The sequence below is a fragment of the Zosterops lateralis genome (genome assembly GCF_965231275.1).
Source record: "Zosterops lateralis genome assembly, chromosome: 14".
NCBI classification, from domain to species: Eukaryota; Metazoa; Chordata; class Aves; order Passeriformes; family Zosteropidae; genus Zosterops; species Zosterops lateralis.
The window spans coordinates 11,388,731-11,412,141 of NC_139774.1; the positions used below are offsets into that span (position 1 = coordinate 11,388,731).

The 23,411-nt window shown below is 49.2% G+C and overlaps 2 protein-coding genes across 11 annotated transcripts; one reads left to right on the plus strand and one right to left on the minus strand.

Moving 5' to 3' along the window:
• Nucleotides 1-1,150: 1,150 nt before the first annotated feature.
• Nucleotides 1,151-16,626, minus strand: HNRNPH1 (heterogeneous nuclear ribonucleoprotein H1). 10 transcript variants are annotated; one of them, XM_083871561.1, is made up of 16 exons: nt 16,552-16,626; nt 15,870-15,978; nt 9,979-10,038; nt 9,076-9,213; nt 8,067-8,222; nt 7,722-7,865; nt 6,068-6,206; nt 4,887-5,065; nt 4,580-4,651; nt 4,368-4,501; nt 4,066-4,201; nt 3,819-3,902; nt 3,631-3,681; nt 3,217-3,300; nt 2,514-2,606; nt 1,151-1,937 (listed from the first exon to the last, which is right to left on the minus strand). In XM_083871561.1, the coding sequence occupies exons 2-16, from the start codon at nt 15,916-15,918 to the stop codon at nt 1,813-1,815; spliced, it is 1,644 nt and encodes a 547-aa protein (XP_083727687.1). In that variant the 5' UTR covers nt 15,919-15,978; nt 16,552-16,626; the 3' UTR covers nt 1,151-1,812. The 10 variants fall into 10 exon arrangements, with proteins under 10 accessions (XP_083727687.1, XP_083727691.1, XP_083727688.1 ...); XM_083871565.1 differs by lacking the exon at nt 9,979-10,038 and having other exon boundaries at nt 16,552-16,622; XM_083871562.1 differs by lacking the exon at nt 16,552-16,626 and having other exon boundaries at nt 4,368-4,480; nt 15,870-16,135.
• Nucleotides 10,737-15,305, plus strand: LOC310915029 (deoxycytidine kinase 2). The gene is made up of 7 exons (XM_083871569.1): nt 10,737-10,947; nt 11,584-11,699; nt 12,063-12,256; nt 12,473-12,620; nt 12,856-12,971; nt 14,238-14,337; nt 15,006-15,305. The coding sequence occupies exons 1-7, from the start codon at nt 10,848-10,850 to the stop codon at nt 15,042-15,044; spliced, it is 813 nt and encodes a 270-aa protein (XP_083727695.1). The 5' UTR covers nt 10,737-10,847; the 3' UTR covers nt 15,045-15,305.
• Nucleotides 16,627-23,411: the final 6,785 nt, after the last annotated feature.

The window sequence follows — 23,411 nt, forward strand, 5'->3', positions numbered from 1 at the left end:
ATTTTTGACACCTGTCAGTCACAGATCCTAGAAGAGAATGTTCTTGTCCAACCGTGCATATCCAGGGTTTAAGCTAAAGGTAGCAGAATGTGTCTGAACTACCTGACCAATGCTGTGGTATTGTCTGGAAAGTGCTGGATGAAGCCACTGCTCTGCAGCTGGAACTGCTTTTGCCCTTTTCCAGAAACAAAGGGACAGTGACTGCAGCTCAGTGTGTCCACCCTGGGACAGAGGAGAGCAGCTGCTGCCCCAGGGGCACCTGGGCCCTGTTCTGCCAGGCCTGGGCTCGGCTGCACCAGTTTGGATTCCTGTGCCAGTGCATGGGGCTGTCACCTCACCAGCAGCACCCACACTCCCCCTGAGTGTCCCAGGTTCCAGAGCAGCTCTTTCACCAGCTGAACTGCCCAAGACTCCATGTGGAACAGTACAAACCCAGGGGTGATGCCCACTCTGCCCCAGCTCTGACAGGCACAGCAGGGCCATAAGTCCATTGAGCTGGGCTCAGTCAGCATCCTGGAAGCAGGTTGTTCTCATGGCTGACAGCCACAGCTGCAGTACTCAGTGCTCAGAATCCACCCTTACAGCTCCTCTGCTACACAACAGGAGGGCGCTTCTGTCACTGTAGAAAGGGGCCTCAGGTTCTTGAACCCTTCAGGACAAATGGTTCATTACTAAGGCCAAAACAAAATACTACAGCCACTGCATAGAAGCAGAAGCCATGTTATTTCAGGGGAAGTTGCTGTGCTCAACTATGTAACTTACAAAACTATGTTTTGTAACTGTTGCTTACAAAACCACATCTTTAGACAGGCTGTTTGACAAGTTGCATTTATTGAAACATGGTTGCAGTAAGCCGCTGAGTCCACCCATGCCTACAGGAAAAGTACAAATCACCTCTCACCTCCCCAGCACTTTTAGGGCCCAGACTCCCTGCTCAGGGCACAGCCAGGCAGTGCTCTGAACCGACACCCACTGGGCACCCCCAGCAGCAGGGGTGGCTTCCTCTGCTGCCCCCCGGTTGTCACTGTAACACTCTGTGGGTCAGTGCTCTGTGAGGAGTCACTGCCCGAGATCTGCACTGCAAGAGCTCAACAGCCACAGAGGACATGGGTGCGAGTGTGGTTACAAGAAGCTGGAGGTCAAGAAGGAGTGAGTTCCAGTTTTTAAAAGGAAGATTTATTTAACAAGTTTCACTTAGCGCAATACACCTAAAAAGGAAATCACAATACAATGAAAGATTAAATCAAGGCCTCAGAATTTTATACGAACACCAAGACCAAAATCCTAAAGTAGCCGTATTGCGTCTCAACATGTTTCCCCCATTAACTTAAAAAAAAAAAAAAGCTTTAACATGCCTTACAGGATATTAAAAGAAATAAACTAGAACTAACATGCCAAATGTTCACTTTGATTTTCAGACACAGCTCCTATATTGTTCTTTACAAAAAAGCATGTCTCTTTCAACATGTATTCAAAACAGTGTTGGATGTAATATGGTATAAGAGCAACATTTAACATAATTCAAACAGCTTTAACCTAAATACGCTTACTGCTTAAATACACTCCTACAACAAAACTAACTTGAGAAACGCTCCAAATTGTTTAACAGTTATAGTCTTTACTTGGGTTATTACATCCTAGATGAATGTTCATTTCTTTATGTTCAAAAATACTGAACCTGAAAGGTTTTAAAACAATCCTGAATTCACTTACAGTAAAGCATAAATCACAAGCTCGTATTGCAAAACTGTTAAACTTAGTTTTTTGTTTTTTTGTTTTTTAAAAAAGATGTGACCAAAAGTCAGCGATTGGTTACATTCCCCAGCCACCACTCATGTTGGACATGTTGGACATGCCGCCCATGCCGTTCACTCCCATGGATGCGCGGTTCCCACTGCTGTAGTAGCTGCTGTTCATGGCGCCCTGGCTCCCGGGGTCTGAGGGGGAAACCGACAGCAGGTTCACAGCTGCCTCAGGCCGACTCGAAGCATCCTTGCCCCAACGCCTGTCCTTGCTGGGCCACCTCGTAAATACCGTCTACCGTGCCCAACGCTGCAAAGTGTCAGTTTACAGCTCCGTACCCAAAGTCAGTTATCGGATGTTCAACGACAGCACGAGCTCTGCATCACCCCCCTTCCCAAGCCAGAGCTTTACCACTGCTCTGGGGGAACAGGGAGGACCCAGCCTCCCGTGACCCCCTCCCCCATTGGTACTGTGTTTAAACAAAGCTCGTCTTCAGCTTTTGGGTTAAGAAAAGAAGTGATCAGAGCAATGCAAGTCTTAGACTGGCATCTCCTGCCCATTTTGGAATAGTTTTTCACATTTCCCCCCTCAGCTTCCCATTGCAGCTTTGAATTGATTCCCCCCCAATTCCCCAACATTCTCAGTAGGCACATTTTTAACTTTCAGAGCCTGTGCTGCCCAGGTTGTAACACAACCCTCCAACACCAGTGAAGGGTGTGTTAAGCCAGGGGCACCCGGCCCAATGGAAACCAGCAAAGAAATGCTCTTACCATAGCCACTCATGCTGCTTTGTCCTCCATATCCTCCTCCATAACCCCCACTCAGCTGCTGGCTGCCTGGAGCACCGTAACTGGACTGGCTCCCTTCAATTCAAGGGTAAAAACATTAAGAACTTGCCGGTCAAGATCTGCTCATCATCAACAAACCCAACCCTCACCCAACCAACAGCCCCTGCACTCTGGCACTACCTTGCTCACACCAAGGGAAGTTTAACATGCTCAAGGAAAGTGATGGGGTTTCTAAAGACATCCCTGCAATCAAGCAGCAACAAGAACTTTAGAAGTTACTTTTACAATTTCTGTGGACTATACTAAACAGGACTGATCTGCACTGTAACACATCCCAAAAGACTTAAACTTGACTTTAAGGAGCCTCACACAGGAGTGCTGGCTTTCCAGAAGCACAACAGCTCATTAACTGGAGTCAGTCATTATGCACATGGCCTTGACAGACTTATTCCTGCTCCAGACTGGTTGTGCATCACATCACAGCAATGCTGTGGCTCAGACACAGATACCTCCATTTAAACAAACAATTGCTTTTCACCTCATCACTTGCCTACACTCCTTTCTCTAGTATCAGTATCAGTACTAGATTTCTACAAACATTTTGTAACCAAATATTATAAAAGCAGCAGTGTATCCCCCACACCCCCACCCTCCAGAAAGGGGCCCTCACAGAAACCAACCCCACCTTCATCTCCGAAACCAGCCCAGCTGGGTGTCAGGAGGGTATCTGTCTTAGAGGCACAACTGCAACAGGCATTTAAGACTTGTGCTGCGAACACACATTTTAGATTTTTAAACAATTTGGGGTTTGCCAGAGCAATTCAGACCATTTCTTCCCAATTCCAAGTATCTCTCTCTCACCACCAAGACTCAGCTTGAATGGCAGATCACGTGCCACAGATACATCCTCCAACACCAAACTATGTTCTGGTATCCCCAAAAGGGAAAGGGAAGGAGAATAAAAAGGACAGGAATCTCCCCGATTTTGCACTACCACACTCTCAAAGAAGCCATTCATCCCACCAGGCACACCACACTCAGCACCACAAGCTTATTCAACCTATTAAAGCTCAAATATATTCCAAAAAGGTTTATATACCTGGCAACGTGCTAGTGTTCCAATCTTGCACTACCCCTTCCGACTCCTTGACTGTGTGATTAAGACAGAATGCTGAATTTGAGTTTTGATGCCAGGGACACAATAAGCAGGAGCTGAGCTGTACAATATGAGCCAGCTTCCTTCAATAGCAAACGCTTGTTTGGAAGTGAAGTGACACTGTTACATACCCATTGCTCCCATCATCTGACTACCATAGGCACCACCAGTTCCTCCTGCTGTAGAATTCAGGAAGAGTTCTACATATCTGTGTTCTGGAAGAAGAAAGTTTTCCCATGAGAGCATTTCACACCAAACCCATGCAGCTTTTGTCTCACTGCAAGTGAAGCTGCAGTGAAATCTTTGGCATTCCAGTTGCAGCAGATGCACTACACTGCAGTGCTGTCAGCTCCACCTCCTCTGGGCAGTCAGACTTACGCATATTTGCTTTGTCTTTGGACATAGCAGCCACTGCGTCCTCATGAGTAGCAAATTCAACATCTGCCTCTCCGGTTACTCTGCCATCTGGTCCAATTTCAATGTGTACTCTTACAGGGTTCAGAGGTGAGAAGAACTACACATGGAACAGTCACACAGATTAAAACGCACCAATGCAACAGTTTGGGTTTACAACAAGTCATTTTCTCCAGAGGAACACCCCAGCTGCAGTGCAGCTGGCATGTCCCACAAGGACCCCGGGGCCTGAAGCCATGCAGTGGGGAGCAGCGTGTGACACTCACGTTGTAGATGTCGTTCTCCGTGGCTCTGTAGGGCAGACCTCGCATGTGGACGCAGTGGCCGGTCGTGCTCTGGAAGGTGGACGATCCGTCGCCGTACCTGTGGTCCGACATCCCTGCGGAGAAAAGAGTCCATTCTAGGTCTTTCAGATGTATTTGAGTTTCTTTTGGGACATGTCGTAAGTTCAGTTACTGTTCCTATTAGAGATCCTTACCTCTTCCAAATCTATCAGAACCAAACCCATAGCCATCATTATACCCATTGTAGTCATCATAACCTCCATAACCTAGAAACAGATTGGACATGTTCATTTCAACTACACAAAGATCCAAATAAACTTTCATTTCGACTACAGAAAGATCCAAATACACAGTTACACACTGCAAACAATGACTACTACAACATTTCATTTCTTCTACAAGAATTAAGGCCAAGGACACATACACAGCTGGGGAGACACTACCAGGTCCAAGAGTTGCTGCTTTTCAAAGGAGCAGCTCCCTGGGCCTCCGTGCACTTACCTCCTCCGTAGGCTCCACGCCTCATTCTCTCCAAGCTACTTCCTCGACCCAGGCTGTTGTAGCCGCGCGTCAGGCCGGGCCTGTCGTACGGACCAGGTCTCTGCATGGCCAACAGCTTGCGGGGAGGGTCGTAGTGAGTGCGCACCTCGGCTCGGCTGCTCTTGAAGATCTCAATGTACCTACGAGTGTTTGCACAGGCACAAGTCAGTCTCTGATTCCTTCCACTAACACCTCACAACTTCACATTACAACAAGCTATTTAGTCATAGCCTTGGACACTGGCAGTAATTTTTAAGCCAGGTTTCCTTACATTAGGTAGGCAATGACATTCTATTATTAGCACTACATTACATTTAAATCAGTATATTTTCAAGAAATTAAAATTACTGAAGGGTTTATGTGCTCCTCATACTTTGCAGTATATCCCAACCTTAAGGGTGGGGGAGCAATATTGATTCCCCACCCACCTCCCCCCAATTTAAAATGTTAGTCAAACAATGTAGGAGGGACCAGTGTCCACTCAACTCAGCACTGTTGCTCAAGGCAACTGAAACAGAGGGTTAAAAACCCGATCTCCACCGAGAGTTTAACCCATCAGGATGCCAGAAAAAGTTCTGCATGTACTACTGAACCCAGCCTATGCTTCAATGATTCAGCGTAGGCAAAAGGTGCATGCTTCAATGAAAAATAGTCACAAGTAAAATTGAATAAAAACCCTTTGTGACAATTTCTTGAAAGCTATGCTTATTACATTGAAGATTAATACAAGTAAGTAAATTTGTTACATTTCAACTTATAAAACAAGTTTAGAAAGTATCACATTTTCTTATGGTAGTAAGAATACTGTGCATGTCTTTAGAGCTAAAGGCAGAATTGGTGCTATTTGAGAAGTTAAAGCCATAGTCTCTCAACTTTGTCATTTCCAAGCTAATAGTTTTGAATGCCTGTCATTACTGATTTTCCAAAGTACATTTTAGTTTAGCCCAATTTTATCTTGTATTTTTGGGTAGATTTAACAGTCTGTGCCACAGACACTGCAGCAATCAATACTTTTACTCATCAACAAGTTAGAAATCGAAATACTATTTTGATTCGGGTGCTAGCACTTTCAGAAGAGAGAATATGGATTTAATTGTTTACCATAAGAAAAGTGACAGAGCCAACCAACCATCCATCCCCACCTGTGCCCTATTCTTTCCTTGTGTTTCTTTAGAGCCTTTTCAGCTATTTCCTGTGAAGCAAACTGCACGAAGGCCTCCCCCGTACTCCTCCCCTGGAAGTCCACCGGCAATGTTATCCCATTTGGCACGATTTCCAACCCTTCAACCCAAGGACAAATAACCCCAGTAGGGGGGCAATATTAACATCACAAGCCCAGTCATGAGTTTTTTTCTTATAGCTTTAAAAACACCAGAATTTAAACACTTTTAAGAGAATGGTATGCTGATTCTAGAACACCAGAATAAAAAAAAAGGCACATTAACAGAGAGCTCCATGATCACATACCATTCAGTTCAGGTTCTTAACCCACCCTGCAGAGCTCAGAAATGCTCTGAGGGTCAGGACAGCCCCTCAGAGAAGGCATCTAATGCAGGGTGAGTTAAGAACTTCACACATTATTACAAACCTCGTCAATTCTGTGAAAGTATTTAAGATGAACTTTTTAAGAGAACTTAAATTCAAACACAGCAAGTTAAACAGCTTTATACAGAACAAGTAATTTTACTAGAAGTCACTCAGGTAAAATAATTAGTCTTATGCAAATATCAAGTTTGAACATTGGTTTGGTTTTTTTAATCTTTAGGAGTGCTTAATTTAAGAAAAAAATCATGAAGTAATTTTCAAGTATTAGTTCCTGAACAGAAGAGACACATTTTGTATATTAAGCACATTAACAACTTATAAAGCTTGAATTACTTCACCATGTAAGAAAAGAAAAAGCTTAAATAAAATGCACATGCTTAGAAATTGCTCTTGTTCATATCACCAATTCAGAAAACAAAAAACAAGTTCTGAGATTATAAAATTGGAAATATTTTTACTGTATTTTAAAGCAAAACAGTAAGCTCAATCAAATCTTGTTATAGCAAAACATTTAGAAATCTAGTATTTCAAAAAGAGTAACAAGTGAAATCTTAAACAATCAACAGATTCCATTCTTAGACATTTTAATAGTCTAATTCCAGTTTGTAAAACATAAAACATCTGCAAAGAAAGTAAAAATTAGTCAAAAAAACAAGACATTATCTCGTCATCCATAAAAACTTTTGAGCTAGGCAACATCAAAGGTCTGGTAGGTGGTTTTTTTCCCCCCATAGGAAGAAAAAGGGCAAACCTGTAAAACTGTACTGGGGTAGTTGAGCAGGTTCTCTGAATTTCATCCAATACTAGCTCTATGGTGGGAAGAGGTGACGGGCCCTTACTGAGAACCTGCTCCTCACACAGAGCCCAGTGGTCAGGGTGTTCTACATCCTTCACTGGCCAGGGCCAACCAGCCAAGGCTGGGGGGCGGAAATATCCTCCCACATGAACTGTTCACCTTTATTTGGAAAGCAAGACACTTTTCTGTAATTCTTACTTGGAACAGTATGTCCCACCAAGTATAAATTCAAGTACCTTTTTGGCATTCCCTAAATTTTTAATTATCAAGGACTTTAGGACGTGATCCAAAGGATTCCTCATGCCCAAAAAACTAGTGAAGAAATGGTTTATTTACTTTTAATACCCATGATAATACTGTTGGAAGTACTACTGGGCAATCCATGCTTATTTGGTTTGTTGGGGTTTTTTAGCATAAACCAATACTGCTATAGCTACTACTTTTATCCCACATACCTGAAAAAAACTGTACAATTTCTTCTTTACTACAGCCAAATGGGAGTCCTCTAAGACGTACAAAACCATCATTAGCTGTATCAGGGCTGTTGGGACCAGTATGCTTCAGAACCCAATCCATTTCAACGTTGTTTGACTTGAAAACTGTAAAAGGCACTTAGAATTAATGCATTCTGGAGTAGGGAAGAGCTTTCAAAAAGTCATCTGCCTTGAAACTAGTCAACTTATGATATGTAAGTCCATTTGTCCTTTCTCATGCATTTTAAACAGACAAAAAAGCAATTAACCAAAAACCCATCAAGCACAAACACAGTGTAGTCAGTTACTAGACCAACTGAGTCAAACCTTCAACGTATCTGTGTCCCATTGTTTCTCTGTCTTTTTTCAGGGCCAATTTCACATCCTCCTCTGACTCAAGTTCAGCAAATGCTTCTCCACTTGGTCTGCCCTCCCTGGTGTAGATGAAACGGATACCCAAGGCCCCGTTCAGAATTTTGCAATCTGAAAATTAAACAGGAAGGCCAGAATTATGTTAATTATTACAGGAACAGTGTTACTTCCAAATTTTCAGAGAGCCTGAAAGCAAAAAGGTACTGAGTATCAATTATATCAAAACAAAACCATCAAAGCAACCTTGTTAGTTTAAAATAACCAATTAACTAAGAAACTAACTAAAGTTACCATTCTAGTCAAGCCTGCAGATCAATATTAAGGATAACTCCAAAACAGCAATTTTCAAAGGTTTTCTGCCTCAAGTTGAACATACTACCTGCTTTTGATCTTAACTGTCTAATTAGCATGAAATAACAATAACAGTAACAATCAGTTTAAGTATAATAAATTATTTCAGAACCAAGTCCAATACATCAAATTCCTGAAGCAGTTTTAAAAGCTCCAGTTGCTGTAGAAAGCGTGTATTTATCACGACTATTTATTACTGCAGAATGCTAATGAATTGGGGAAGGACAAACACACTAAACACTTAACAAAAGTCTATTGGGACAACTAAACAACTAAACAGATTAAGCTTCAAAATTCTTGCCTCAGGTTGAACTTTCTTTATAATAAAACCTTCTCTTTCCTGGTTGCTCAAGCAGCAAAGGCAGTCATGGCTATCCCATCAACTCAGAGTAAGCCCCTTTGTGTTGAGTTCCTGCTAACATGAATGTGGCTTTGCATACCAGGTTCTGGCTGAAGCACTTGTTGCACTACAAACTGCACTGGCTATTGAGTGTCTCCTGCAACTGCTCACTAGAGCACTCCAACTGCCACAGTGTCCCTGGTAGGGGCCCAGAACTGGCAGCAGAGCCTGGCCCCCCTCCCACATCTCTTATTCCCCCAGGGCCTCACTCACCGGAGAAGAACCTCTGCACCTCCTCGGTGGAGCAGGACCAAGGCAGCCCCCGGACTTTCACCACGTATCCCTCGCTGCTCTCCGAGTTGAGCATCACATTGGGGGTGAGGCTCTGCTCCGTCTCTGCTTCTGTGGTGGCTAGAAAGACCAAAACGGGCCCTTTGAGATGCTGCTCAGCACGGCCGCCACCCGCACCCCCTCAGAGCGCCCGGCGGCCCCCCTGGCCTGTGCCCCGGCCCTCCCTGATCCTCCTCTGCCTCGGGCGCTGTCGCCTCACACACTCGGCGCCGCTCCCGCCCCCGGCCCGCGCCCTGCCCCTTCCCCGCACGCACACATGGTGGGGCTCCGCGCTGGTTCTAGGGCTCCGGGCCTGATCCGCTGTCCAGAGAGCGCCTAGTCCCGGTCAGGCGGCAGCGAGCGGGCGAGCCTGTGGCGAGAGCGCGCTAGGAAATGGCGGCGGGTGCTCCCGCTTCCGCTGGGCCGGGCTTTCCTCCGCACAAAGAGCGCGGTCCCAGACGCCGCCTTGGCGAGCCCGCAGCCCCCGGCGATGGCGCGGTGCCCGCGGCCGGTTCGCAAAGAGCGGCGTGTGTCGAGCGGGTACCGAGCACCGCGAGCCCTTTGCTGAGCGCGGGACCGGCAGCGGCGTGGCCGGGGCGGGTGTGGGGCGCGTGTGCCCCGGTGGTGCCCGGCCCCGCCCCCGAGACCCCGCGCGCCGCCTGTGCGCATGCGCCGCCCGCCCGCCGCGCCGAACAAAGCCCCGGCCCCGCGCGCCCTGGGCGCCGCCGGCCGCACTGCGCGTGCGTGCCCCGCGCGCTGCCGCCCCCGCCCCGCCCGGCGCGGCCCCCGCGAGGCGCGGACACCGGAGCGCTCTGGGCACACACCGTGCGGGGAACTGGCACTTACCAGCTTCAAAGGCTGACGCTACCCCACGTGAAACAATCTGCTCGCTTCGGTCACTGAAGCCTGGTGTGTTTGGAGGAGATGGGGAAAGAAGAGACAATGGGTCACAATTATCATAAAAGAACGGAAAAGTTACTTCCCTCCCATTTCCTCCAAACACACCAGACCTAGCTAGATTTCACCTTGAATCGCAGTATTACCGAGGAGGAAAGAGTGAACTGGAATAACTCATGATCTAAGAATCCTCCATCCCCTTCCCAGCTCATCTTTCAACTTAAGTCTACGCAGGTGATAGAGGATCCTATGCCTGGAGTTAAGCGGGCTCCTGGAGCCCCGACACAGGTACTTGGAGCTCAGAAGTTGCTTTGAATAGTCTCCAGACTAACACACTAACACCACGAGTGTTTCTTCTCCAGTCAGTGCCAAAACAGACTATGAGCCTACATTGCCTCATCTCTCACATAACTGTTTGATGTGTTCCGGATTACTAACTACTCCACCCCCATAGCTGGAGGCTTTTTTACTTTTTTTTTTTAAGTGCATGCTCAAGCTTACGTAAATAAATCAAACAACGTGACGAACTCGTTTACAGGAATGCAAATTAGATCAGTAAGTGGAACCGTGCTAGTCACTTCCTGCACAAAACTCCCTTCTCCATTTCACTTGCCGAACGCCCATTTTGTAACACGGCGGCGGCAGGAGCGGGGCAGGAACAGGGAAGGAGCGGGCAGGAGCGGCGGGGGAGGGGGCAGCGCCTCCGCCTCTTCCCGGGGAGGACTGGCGGGAAGCGGCCATCCCGCCCACCCGCTGGCGGGACGCTTAAAGCGCGCCGGAGCAGCTGGGAGCGCTCTGAGTTCCCGCTCGGCACGGCCATGTCCACCCCCGCCAAGCGGCACTGCCGGAGCCCCGCCGGCTCCCTCGATTCCAGCTTCCAGAAGCGCATCAGGAAGATTTCCATCGAGGGGAACATCGGTGAGCTCGGCGGTGCGGGAGGCGGCAGCGGCTCAGGGGGGTGGGGGACTCCGGGGGGAGGAGGAGGAGGAGGGAGGCTGTCAGGCCGAGAACACCCCAAGGGGCCGGGGGATGCCGGGGGACACTGGGGGGAGAGAGGGGCGGCTGCGGCGCGTGTCCCCCCGGTTCTGCGGGCAGCGGGGGGGTCTGCAGGGAGAGCCGCACCGGGGCCCGAACCCGGAGCGAGGCTGGGGCGATGGGGAGCCCCCCCGGGGCAGGGTCCCCGCCCGTCAGTGACCCCGAGGCGCGGGGCGGGCTCGGGACACAAACCCCCGGTGTCCCCTCAGGCCCGCCCGGGGCGGCAGCGCTCGTTGGCGCGCGCGCCCCCGCCAAGTCCCCGCGCCTGCGCGGCCGCGGCCTCGCTCCCGTCCCGAGCCCCGCCCACCGCGGCGGCTCCTAAAATGGCGGCTGCTCCCTCCCGGCCGCCCTTATCACCCGCCCGGCCGGGCGCGGCCCCCTGGCGCTGCAGATTAGCGCTGTTTGCTCCTCGGCGCACCCCAACAGCCGCCAACAACCCCAAAACTGACCCCTGTCCATCAGCAGCCCCACAGCAATACAACCCCTAACACTTTGTGCACTGCTCTAAATCTTCCGCAGCTGCGGGGAAGTCAACGTTTGTCAGGCTGCTGGAGAAACACAGCGATGAGTGGGAGATCATCCCCGAGCCCATCGCTAAGTGGTGCAACATCCAGACAGCCGGGGATGAGTATGAGGTAGGTGCGCAGGATTTGGGCATGCAGGAGCTTCCACAGCCAGGGAGCTACGCCAAAATCCAGCTATTCTTAAGAGTTATCCCCACTATCATACCAGTTGGTCAGGCACTCAAATTGTAAAGGAAAGATACTACTGAATGTATAATCCAAGTCATCCCTTACTCCACGGGAATCACACTAAAACCTGGAACAAACTACTCAAAGAAGCAGTCATGAAAACCACCATCACCTGAGGAAAAGTCTCTTATGCCTAAACACTTTTTTAGTAATAAAAAGAAAGCCAAGAATTCTTACCTAAACATATCAAAATTCTGGACTGAGAAATACAGTACATTCATATAAACCTTTTTTCTTGCCTTCTAGGAACTTTCAACATCTCAGAAGAGCGGAGGAAACTTACTTCAAATGCTGTATGACAAACCCACAAGATGGGCCTACACATTTCAGACTTACGCTTGCTTGAGCCGAGTAAAAGCACAATTAAAACCTGTCTCAGCCAAGCTACATGAAGCAGAGCATCCAGTGCAATTTTTCGAGAGATCTGTGTACAGTGACAGGTAATTACTCTCACAGCACAGCAAGAACTCACATCAACAGCTTCCAGGTCTTTAAAGACATGGAGCTAAGGAAACACTTCATACTTAAACTAGTATCTGCAAAGGAGCAAGCTCATTTAAGGCATTTTTTCAATACCATCATTCTATTCTAATGACAAGTGTTTGAGTAGTTCACTTCTGTTATTCCTGGCATGAGACTGATGTCTTTCATTGCAGATACGTGTTCGCCTCTAACCTGTTCGAGTCTGGAAACATTAATGAGACAGAGTGGTCCATTTATCAGGACTGGCACACATGGCTTTTGAATCAGTTTCAATCAGATATAGAGCTGGATGGCATGATCTATCTCAGAACCACACCTCAGGTATGCTCACTAAAAATGGAGCTTCTTCACTTCCAATTTCCTTTTCCAGAGGCTTAAGAGGGTACAAAAAAGTTATTCTAGATTTAACTCGTTTATGTTCAGCCAAGCATTTAAAATTAATTCCCACTAATGTCTAGCATTAGTCCTTCCAAGTTTAGGGCCACTTGATCCGTTTAGCTGATTTAACCCACAACACATGATTAATGACCAGGCTTGTACATTTTTTTTCCCCCAGAAATGCATGGAAAGGCTACAGATGAGGGGAAGAGAAGAGGAGCAAGGAATTGAGCTTGAGTATTTGGAAAACCTCCACTACAAACATGAAACCTGGCTTTATGAAAGAACTATGAGGTAAGAAATCATTTTCTGTAGCAAGTTTCAACTTGCAGGCAAGGTTCTTTCCTACCTTAAGCTCTAGTTTTATCGAGTTTAGCATAAGTCTAGTTTCACTCAGACAGCTGGATAAACTTATATTTACACCCACGTCAGGTTTCAAGAGATGGAATTTAATCTAATTGAAAACCTTTGTTAAGCATTAGCCTCAACTAGGAAGCTTTACAGTTGTAACTCTAGCAATGGATTTTACCAATTGGAAGGACTCAGGGACAGGACACTTAAAATGGTGTTCAGGGGCCAGTCACATACATTCCTCACCACAGTTTCTGTTGCAATTTAAGGGGCAGAACAAGGCCCCAACTACCTTTAAACTAGCAGGACTATATTTCAGTGAAGTTTAAATATTAATCCTAACTTCAATTTGAACAATGATCAGAAAGACTCCTGGCAGACCTGTTTAACACAAGAAACCTTATCAGCAACTGAGTGATCTCTGCACACCTTCCCTGAACTTCCTTATTGACTCTTAATAGCTTTCCCATCTAAGCAATCTCTGAACAAGAAAGCAGACTCTAGATTTTTCCCTAGAGGAGTCCAAAAATATTCTACTGAATGAGAAGCATTACAATTCTAGGAAAAGTACATTATCAGTTTTATCTGCTTGCTGAAGTCTCATATAGGATGACCCAAATGCTTAGGAGACAGAAAGCAGTACATAGCATGGAATTTTGGGAATGTTTACATTGTGAACTCATTCCAAACTCGTAAGCAAGCACTTCCTGTGTTAGTAACATGAACATTTAAGTGTGCAAGCACAAGTTAGAATGCTGTTCAGCACATGTACTGCACTTCAGAAACGCCTTCCACGCTCAGAAGAAAAGACTACTGCTCCCATCTGTTCCTAAACTGAAGCCAAAATGGAAGCTTTAAAAATGCATCTTTGTTAGTGGATTAGGTGAGGGAGAAATAGGGTAAGGGAAAATTTGAAAAAAATACTCTTACAATCTTACAAAATCAGTTCCTGGTAATTGATTCTGTGACAAGAATGACGTAAAAGAAATTAAGGTAAAAGATATTCCGCCCCCCTCCCGTATACATTACAGATAGATACTAAGAGTCCAGACTTGTGAAATACATCAAGAGAGATTAGGACAAACTTGGCATGGGCTTTATATTTAAGTGCTTTAACACCTCAGCTTCATGTGGTATTCAAGAGCAGGGGTCTTGAATGCACAATATTTCATGTAGTTTTTACTCAAACTATGTTCTTCCATTTAACAGAGTTGATTTTGAGAGCATTAAGGAGATTCCTATCCTCGTTCTGGATGTTAATAAGGATTTTAAGAACGATAAAATTAAACAAGAGTACCTGATTGATAAAGTAAGTATCAAGTATTGGGGGGGTGGTTTGTAGCATTCTTCAGTTACCATGCAAGCAGTAACACTTCCAAACAAAGTCGGGAGGGAGAGTAAATAACCATTTGAAGAGACAAGGTGGTAATAAAGAGGTCACTTGGGTCAAAATAGTGTTTACTAGTTCCAAGGAACGGCAAGACTTGGGAAGTAAATGCCAAAAGAAATTCTGGTGGAGTAGTTTAGCTAGTCCATGGGGGAAAAAAACTCCACCTAATACGTAAAAGCATGAGGAAGTGCTCTCCTAGCAAACCCTATAAACCATTTTCTTCATCTGGTTCTGGGCCATCAATTTGAGATTACTGAAGAATGACTCCTATAAGCCAAGACTAATTCCCTCAATTAAACAGCTCTAAATAAACTGGGAAGGGGAGCACAATGATCACTTGTGCAGGTATTTGTCATTACATCTTTACAGAAAACAGCAATTAATAGCTTAGTTTTGAACAGACACTCAGGTATTCCATCTTCTACTTTGCCCCTCTGAAAGGCCACATGCATTTCAGGTCATAAATTAAATGCAGGGGCAAAACATGACTGGTAAACTATAGCAACAGAAAATTTATTCCCAAGTAAAGGGAAAAGACTGGTACTTTGGCTTTTAATGCATCAAATAATAGATTTTTGTTTTGATAGGTCAAGTCGTTCCTGACTTCGTTAGAAGATGAAAATTAATTCGAATAACAAGTCCGTGGAGTCCACATAACAATCTGTGTGCTCAGAAATTTACTTTAAACAAATGCATTATCTGTATAGCTTATTTTAAATCAAGCCTGGAATGTAAAAACAAAGTGTGGGGTTTGTTTATGTTTCTCCTTTTCTTAGCTCTGTGGGTTTTAATAGATCTTTTTGTAAAGCTAAAAATAATAATTATGTGATGCTTTGATATTTTTTTTTTCTGTATATTCTCTGGTATTTAATAAAGATTTAAAAGTCCTATCGCCTCTCGAGTGTCTGTCCCCAGGGGGCAGCTCAGCGGTTGTCAAGAAGCCGACACCCAGTAAACAGATAGCAGGCGCTGAGCAGGGTTGTTTTGCAATAACTGGCACGGGTTCACCATTTTAAGACGAGACTGTTATGGCGTCCAGAAACCTTTACTTTCAACTTCTGCTTTACTGAGTAGCCGTTTCCACCGGACTTACACTACTTAAGGCTGGACGTTAGACCTGCAATAAACTGTAATTTACGCTTATCTCGTTGGCGATCTGACGCCCACCCCCCCGGCACGGGGAGGGCCCGCGGGCGCGGCAGCAGAGGCGGAGGCGGGACAGCGACCCCGGGGCGCCCCCGCGGCCCCGCCCGGCACGGCGCACGCGGTAAAGGGGGGAGGGGGGGGGGGGGAGAGTGAGCGGCGCACGCGGCCCGGCCCGGCCCCGCCGCCCCCGCCCGCTCCGCTCCCCCGCGCCGCCCTGAGGCCTCCGCTGGGCCTCCGCCGCACCGCCAGGGGCCGAGAGCCCATCCCCGCCCTTCCCTCCCGCCCCCGCCACCGCCAGGTCTTACCCAAGCCGGGGATCTCGCCCTCGGTCTCCTCGGTGTGACAAGGGTCCATCTTGGCCGCGCCTTCCCCGCAGGGGCCGCGAGAACAAAGCTGGGCGGGGGCGCTGAAGCGCTGCGCGAACAGAAACAAAAGCTCAGCGCCGGCCGAAGGGGAGATGGAGGAAGGCGGATCGGGGCTCGGCCGGGGGTTTCTGGGCGATCCCGCGGGGATGGGCCGCGATGCAGCTGACGGTGCTCCCGGTACCCCCCGCTCGCTCGGGCTGCGCAGCGCCCGCTCCGCGCCTATAAATGGCCGCCGGCCGCGCAGCGCCGCGAGCTGACGTCACGCGCCGCCCGCCCCCGCCAGCCAATGGCCGCGTGACAAATTGAACGCAGCCAGTCACGTCCGGCCCCCCGCGCGCGCGGTGCGGGGGGGGGAGGGGGGGAATAATGAAGGGGGGCGCGCGCGCCCGCCCCGGGGGGTCCCACGAGCCCCAGCGCCCTACGCGCCCCTCGGGGGACCCGAGTTCGAGTCCCCGGGGACCCCAGTTCGGATCTCTGCCCCCCGGCCGCGACCCCGGTTCGAGTCCCGCCCCCGCCCGTTCCGCTCCCCGGTTCCCGAACATGGCGGCGGCCTCGTCCCTCACCCCCACACCCGCCCCGCCGCCCCCCACCCGTCCCCGTTCCCCCGGCACCCCCCGCTCACGGCGAGCTACGGCCGCGGGGCTCCGGCGGCGATCGGCGGCTCCGCGCACTGCAGCACCGCCCGCCGCTCGTGTCAGCTGCGCTCGGCTCCGCCTTCCGCCGCGGCGGGGGCCGGGCACGGCGGGGCCGGGGCGGGGAGGCCTGGAGGGCTGCCCTGCAGCCTCGAGGGCCTTGTGGGGCAGCTGTGAGGCGTGGGGAGCGCAGCCCGGGCCGGGCGGGCACTGCTGGGGTTTGGCCGGGGGGTTCCCGAGCTGGAGGTGCCCCTGGAATCCCCGAGCGGTTCAGGATTGGCCGCCCCTCACAGCGCGGCCTCCCCGCCGCACCGGCCTCCGCACAAAGAATCGTCAGCAACTTCAGGGTAAAACAGCTGCAAGGCAGCCTTGCTGTGGGATTGAACAGATAAGAGGCGACCTTAGGACTGTGGAGGAGTGGCATCGACTCCAAGCTTTGTTTCGGGCCCAGTGTTAGTGAGGGTAAAGCAAATCCCTTTGCTAATCCCCGTTGAGGCCGTTGCGTTCCTAGCAGTGAGATAATGGTAATTTTTTGGCTTTTTATAGTGCGTATTAATAGTCATACACTGGGATGCATTTACTATGTGTCACTTTATTAGTCCTGATTGGTATTTTTAGTCCCCATTAGTGCATTTGATAAAGGACAGAAAATGGGTTTTCTGTTGTTGATGCATCATGATCCACGTGATTAAATGGCTTTAAAGAGAGCTGTAATGGCTCTTCTCTTGCTGTCTAATTTACAGTGAGAAATGAAGCTTGATTTCACTAATATTTTCTTGGTCTTATGTTTATTTAGTTAAACAGGATTCTGATGTAAGACCTCTCTTTAGGGGTCTCTTAGGAAATTAAAATCATCCTGTGTTCACACTGACAAGAAGTTCTGGATATCCTTCCAGTGTTAAAAGAAAGCTCATATGACTTTCTTCTGCCAATATGTAGCTACTACTAATCTTAGGCAAAAACCTCAGCCTGCTTTTGACCTCTCCCACAGTAAGTCTGGTACAGGCACTTCCAAGGGAAAAAGATGACTGTGAGCAGCAGGGGCAAGGAAAGATGTAAATAGTTATCAGTAGAGTTGTGATTAGCCAATGTTTATGCTGTTTTTGAAAAACAAAAATAATTAACAATTCCAATGAAATTACTGCTAACAGAGAAGCCCTTTTCCTCAGAGGCCTTGGCTTTGGCACGTGGGGCTGGTCCCATGATATGTGAGCATTTGCACAGAGGGAGACAGGAGAGGAAAATCTTCCTGAAAATATCAGTATAGGATCTTTCTTCCATGTTTTCTTCTAGGACTCGGGCATCATGTTTACCTGGCTTTTTATTTTATGGTGTGAACCTGACACCTGCACCTTCCCCTCCAACAGACCCAGTTGAACTCCAGTGTGTCTGTCACTGCTCACGCTGCAGCTCTGGGTACATGTTTTTTTTTCCTGAAAGGGCTTTGTTTTACTTCAGAAATTCACTGTTTCATTCCTGCAAAGGGGAAAGGCACACTTGCTGCCCAGAGGGCAGGGGAGAGGAGCTGCTCTCATTTTCCCCTTTGCACTCCCAGAAGGTTTTGCCTCATTCAAGTCAGCTGGGGGAGTGTGGGCTATAATCCAAGCTGAGCTCAGCTTGCTGGATGTTGTAACTGCATCAGGTAGAAAATGGGCAAAGAGGTGGTCTCCAGAGTGAAAATCTGCCAGATAGTCACAGCTCCTGTGCCACATCCCAAATTCCCTACAGGTTTGTGGAGAGGAGCCCCAGTCCAGCCTGCAGAGAGATACATAAAGCTGGGTATATATGTGGAGTGTTAAGCTGGGCCAAAATAAAGCTCTTGAAACCTGCTACCTGTTCAAGAATTTTCTGTTTTATACCAGTTTCTCTTTGTTATCTTGCTCGCACTTCTTTCCAGAACAAGAAAGTAATGAAGGAAATCTGCAGCTCTGGTTCGAGGGTTCCATAGTCGTCCAAGCATATGGAGACTCTGTGTCTGGGAGTGAAGCAGATGCTCATTTCTGAGGCGGTTTTGGAGATATTGTTGCAATGCAGAAAATAATTACCAATGATTCTTTCATGGATCAGCATTTGCCATTACAGGGAGAATTGATCAGAACTTAAATACCTGCTCTGAAGAGATGGCAGAACTCAGACCATCATCACCGTAAGCGCCTTCCCTTTCCTCCTCAGCTGTTATCCATTTCTTCTGCTGCCGCTATCACAGAGATCACTTTTCATGTCCCACCTACGTGTGTTGCATGTGCTTCATGTTTGCATATAAGAACCTATAATTCAGGATCTTACAGTTAATCTGCAAACCTGATTAAGTCTCAGTAAACACTGCTGCAGCTGACTTGTTTTTCATGTGGGCATCCCCTGAAAACAGGGAATACATGGAAGTCTTATACTACCAATGCTTTCTATGTTTCTGTGTGTGTGACCTCCAGTCAAAGGCCCTACCATTCAATTATAACTTTTCTGTTATTTCCCGTGCCTTTTGAAACAGCCTCTAGCTGTGACGCTGTGACAAATAGAAGCTAAACAATGCTATTAAAAATGCATGATGTGTGTTCTGCCATATTAGATAATGTGGCCACAATTCATCACCCACTAATGCTGCCAGTTCACAGCTTTGCCAGTGCAGTCTCCCTCCCATGTTTGCTTTGGACAATTTAAGAGGATTTTTGGCTACACTTCACCTTTCTTCCTTTTCACCTTTGTTTTTTTACCTTTATTAATTTCTCAGAAAATGGTGGTCTGCAGCACGGATTGGATGTAGCTCATGTTTCCCAGCTTTCCTAAGCTGTAATTCACTAAGAAGCCAAGCTGGAAAACAGTTGGGGAGGTTGATAAACACTGTTTTAGTGTCCCTCGTTCTCTCTGAGGCCACTGCTGTACTGTTAGAAGCTATTACCCTTCCCTTTGTCCTATCAGCTTATCCACAGCTTATGCTCACCATCCTTTTCCACCCTGAGAATGAAGAGTTCTGCTCCCTCAATGGTTGCACCCTTTCAGGGCTGGGCTGAGAGTTCACCAGCCTGGTGTTTCTCTGTTTGCCAGTGGAACCCAGGCCTGTCACGATTTTAGTTTTGCAGCAGTAGAATTACAGCAGTGGGCAGAACACCTGGTTTTTACCACTGGAGCTGCCCCACTGTGAGTGCAGGGCCAGCCCGGGTGAGGTGTCTCCCACAGCGTGCTGCAGGTGTCTGCCTGTCCTGCTGCCTGAGCTCTGTGGGCATGAGTCAGCTCTGGTCCCGGAGCCATCTGGCTGAGCAGCGCCGTGCTGAGCTCATCGGGCTGCTCCCGGGAAAGGCTTCTTCACTCAGGCAGAACATTCACAGCACCTTGGCACTCCATCCATGTGGAGAGAGGTGGGAAAGTGGCCATTCACACACCTCCAAGGAGCTTTGCCTGCGTTTCTTCACGCCCTCCCAAATGGAGAAGGAGCTGTAAAGCCGTAGATACTGCCCAGTGGAGTGACTCAGTCAGTCCAGCGTTGGGAGAGTGTGCTGTGGTGCTGTATCAGGGCAGACAGCCGTCCTGAGCTCTCGTTATCCTGGCCAACCGCAGTCATGAAATGGAGCCTATTTTAGCCACTGGCCAACTGCAGGCTCAGAAGGAGAGACCACAAGAGCTCACTGGCTTTGGCCTCACTGAAATGATGATCCCTGACTTTTACCCCTTGCAGGCAATGTTGCCTTAGTAATTTGGGATCACCCAGCTTTCTCCTGCCAACCAGTGCCACATCAAAGCAACACAGCTGATGCACATGCTCAGACACTGATCTTCTTTTGTTCTCTCAATCCAGAAGTGCTCTGTGAGTCCTCCTGAGTGCTGACCCTTTTGCTCTTCCTACATAACTTTTACCTTTAGTCCCTGAACACGGATCTAGCACAGCATTGGTGGGGGCTGGAGCTGGGAATGCTCTTCTCTAAGGTTCCACAGCAGCTGGCCAGTTTTCCTTTGGAGGGAGGGCATTCACAAAGGGCCATGTTAAGCCCTGTCCATCTTATATATACTGTGGTTCTGCCCTTACCTGGGGAATTCTTGGAGCTCTCTTGCAAGTGGTAATTGCTGTGATGTAGAAAACTGATGAGAATGAGTCAAATTGTAATTTTAGAGTGTGGATTTTCCTGGCCTCCAGACCTGCCAACACACAAAGTTGCAGATAGCTCTGGCTTTGCTTAGACTTCACTGCACTGTCAAGTGCAGGAACGGTTTTTACTGCACTGGGCTGTGGCCTGTGGTTAATGTAAAGGGAGAACTTGCCTGCAAGGGGGAGGCCTGCTATCACTGGCCTGTCTGAAACAGCCTGTGCCTGCATCCACTGCTGCATCTCCTCTGTGATGGGGGTGGGGGGTGATGTTTGAGCCAAGCATGGTGTCCTCCAGCTGCGGGTGTGACACAGGTCAGCCACAGTCACACTCTTCACCCCAGCCCATCTCAGCCTCTCCAGTGAGGGCTGTGCTCTTGCACCCACACTCTCCAATGCCCCTGAGCAAAGCACTCCTTCCCCTGATCTTGCTCTGTTACACACACAGCAGATCTGTGTGTCCATGTTTGCTCAGATCAACAGGGTTCTGGATATCACTGCTCATAATGTTCTTCCTACTTTTGGTATTGATGGACACAGAGCTCAAAACGACCAAACTGCAAAGCAGGCAACCCTCAAAATGCTGTGACGATGACAGTGAGGCCTCTGCAGACTCAGCACATAAAATAGGTCACTAGCAGAGGCATTTCACTCTCACAACTCCGTGTGCCCGCCTTTCTTCTTCCTTGCTCTTTATGTTATTTGCATGTAAACAAGTAAAACTAAGACAAGGGGTAACAAAGTGACGGTGAGGAATGGTGAGGGGAAAGAGAAGTGTCCCCAGCCCTGCTCTGGAGACTGCATCCTCACAGCTCCTGCCGGCTGGCTCCCCAAAGCTCTGATCCTGGTGCTGCTGCACAAATAAAGGCCCATTGAGAAGTCTGGCTCCAAATTAGCATTTGAATTCTCTTGTAGCCTGTTGTCAGATGGGCAGGAGGTGGGTGCTAGTCTCGGTTGCTCAGCGCTGATACACAAAGGTGGCTTTAAAAGGTCCTTATTTTTCTGAGGAAAAAAAATGCATTGCTCCATGGACTATGGATACTTTCTTGTATTTTTTTTTTCTTCCCCTCTCCCATTCTTCTCGGTTTCACCCCTTTCCTGGGTCAGGCTGAGCCACAGATAGACACGTCTGGGTATTGTTAGCCGTGTCTGACCTACTTCTCTCCCTCCCCTCGGCCCCGTGTTATGTATGCTGGTGCTATGGAAACCTGCTTGACATGCCAGCGCCACAAAGCCGGGGTCACCAGCTGCACCCTCCTTCCCCGGCCCCACGGGAGTTTCCTTCCCAAACACCCCCCAGGGAAAGTTAGCAGAAATTCAAGGGTGTCCTCCATCCGTCCCACCAAGCCGTGCTCCGGAGGGACTGGGGTGTTCTTCCCTGGGACTGGGGGCAGCGGTGCTGTTCCTCCTCACGCCAGGGCACAACACTTGTGTCTGGTGGCCGCTGGTACAGCCCTCGCTGCCCGCACCAGGCCCGTGTCCGGCACGGGCCAGCACGCCACCGATAGGGAAATACACGTGAGTCTCCTTGAAGTTTTCAAGGTAATAAGCTATGAATTGCGCGCCGTGATCCAAAAGCCTTGCAGGAACCCGGCTGGGGTCCTGGGAAGGGCGGTGGGAACACCTGGGTGCCCGCGGCGGCCGCTCTGTCCTGGACACGGCTCTGCTCCTCCCCCGCCACTCGCGTGGGGCCCGCCCCGCCGGGGACAGAGGCTCGTTTACAAGTCCAGCCTCTGGACCTGTGATAAAAAAGGTCTTGCTGATTCTGCGCGTTTCCTTAGCTCTCTGCTGGCCTCCCATCCGGCTGGCTGCTTATCCTGGGAGCCTGTGGCGCTATCGGAGTGGATTTGCTTCCAAACACCGCACGGCAAAGGTTCTCTCTCCCCGCTGCTGGCCACGAGCTGGCAGCCGTGAGGGGGGAAGCAGGAAGGAGCTCTGGAGTCTGCAGAGCGCTTTGCTTTGTGTCTGTTTTAAGTGTCCCCAGGAGATTCCTGCGAGGCTCCAGGACTCCGCTACCCAACACCTCAAAGCCACAGCCTGGCCCAGCGCGGATCAAACTCGCAGCAGGCGGGTTCGCGGATGAGGGCTGGAGGCCGTGGCCGTGCCCGGTGAGCGCTGCCCCGGGCACGTCTCGGGCTCACGGGTGCGAGGGCAGGCGGCGGGCCCGGGGCCCTCGGGGGTCGCTGCCCTTGGACACCCCCGGGCTCAGCCGCGGGGCAGCCGCGCCCTCTCCCGACGGCGGCGAGAAACGGCGGGGCCGGGGCGGGCACGAATCCCGAGAGGAGCGGAGACGGCACCTCGGGGAAATAGGGACACGAATCCCGACGGGAGCGGAGACAGCATCTCCTGGGGCATAGGGACACGAATCCCGACGGGAGCGGGGCTGATGGCGCGGGGGTGGCGCCCATGGATCCTCCCTCTCAGCGCTGGACCAGAGCCCACGGGAGCACAGCAGTGCCGCTGGCGGCTGGATCACCTTTAAACTGGTGCTCGTGGGTGGCTTTCACACCTGCGGGACGGTGACCCGGGGTGGCAGGTGCAGCCCCCCCCAGCACACCCTGTGCCAGCCCAGCGGCCCCTCAGCACTTCTGCAGCGGCTTCAGGTGGGCAAACTGGTGCCGTATTATGGCACCAGCACAGCATGCTGGGCAGCAGCATCGTGAATTGAATAAATTCCAAAATCATTGACTGTTTGAACCATCTATCCCTGTAAAGTGGTTTTGTTTGACTGATGAAGCAGCAGAGCAATGACGGCAGCCCTGGTGGAGGGGACCA

Coding starts and splice junctions, on each gene's coding strand:
- LOC310915029 (XM_083871569.1), top strand. CDS start 10,848: ATGTCCACCCCCGCCAAGCGGCACTGCCGGAGCCCCGCCGGCTCCCTC. Junction 12,257..12,472: donor AGATCTGTGTACAGTGACAG/GTAATTACTCTC, acceptor CTTTCATTGCAG/ATACGTGTTCGCCTCTAACC. Junction 12,621..12,855: donor ATCTCAGAACCACACCTCAG/GTATGCTCACTA, acceptor TTTTTCCCCCAG/AAATGCATGGAAAGGCTACA.
- HNRNPH1 (XM_083871561.1), bottom strand. CDS start 15,918: ATGGACCCTTGTCACACCGAGGAGACCGAGGGCGAGATCCCCGGCTTG. Junction 5,066..6,067: donor AAGGAAAGAATAGGGCACAG/GTGGGGATGGAT, acceptor AAACACTCGTAG/GTACATTGAGATCTTCAAGA. Junction 3,301..3,630: donor GAACACTAGCACGTTGCCAG/GTATATAAACCT, acceptor GTGTGTTCGCAG/CACAAGTCTTAAATGCCTGT.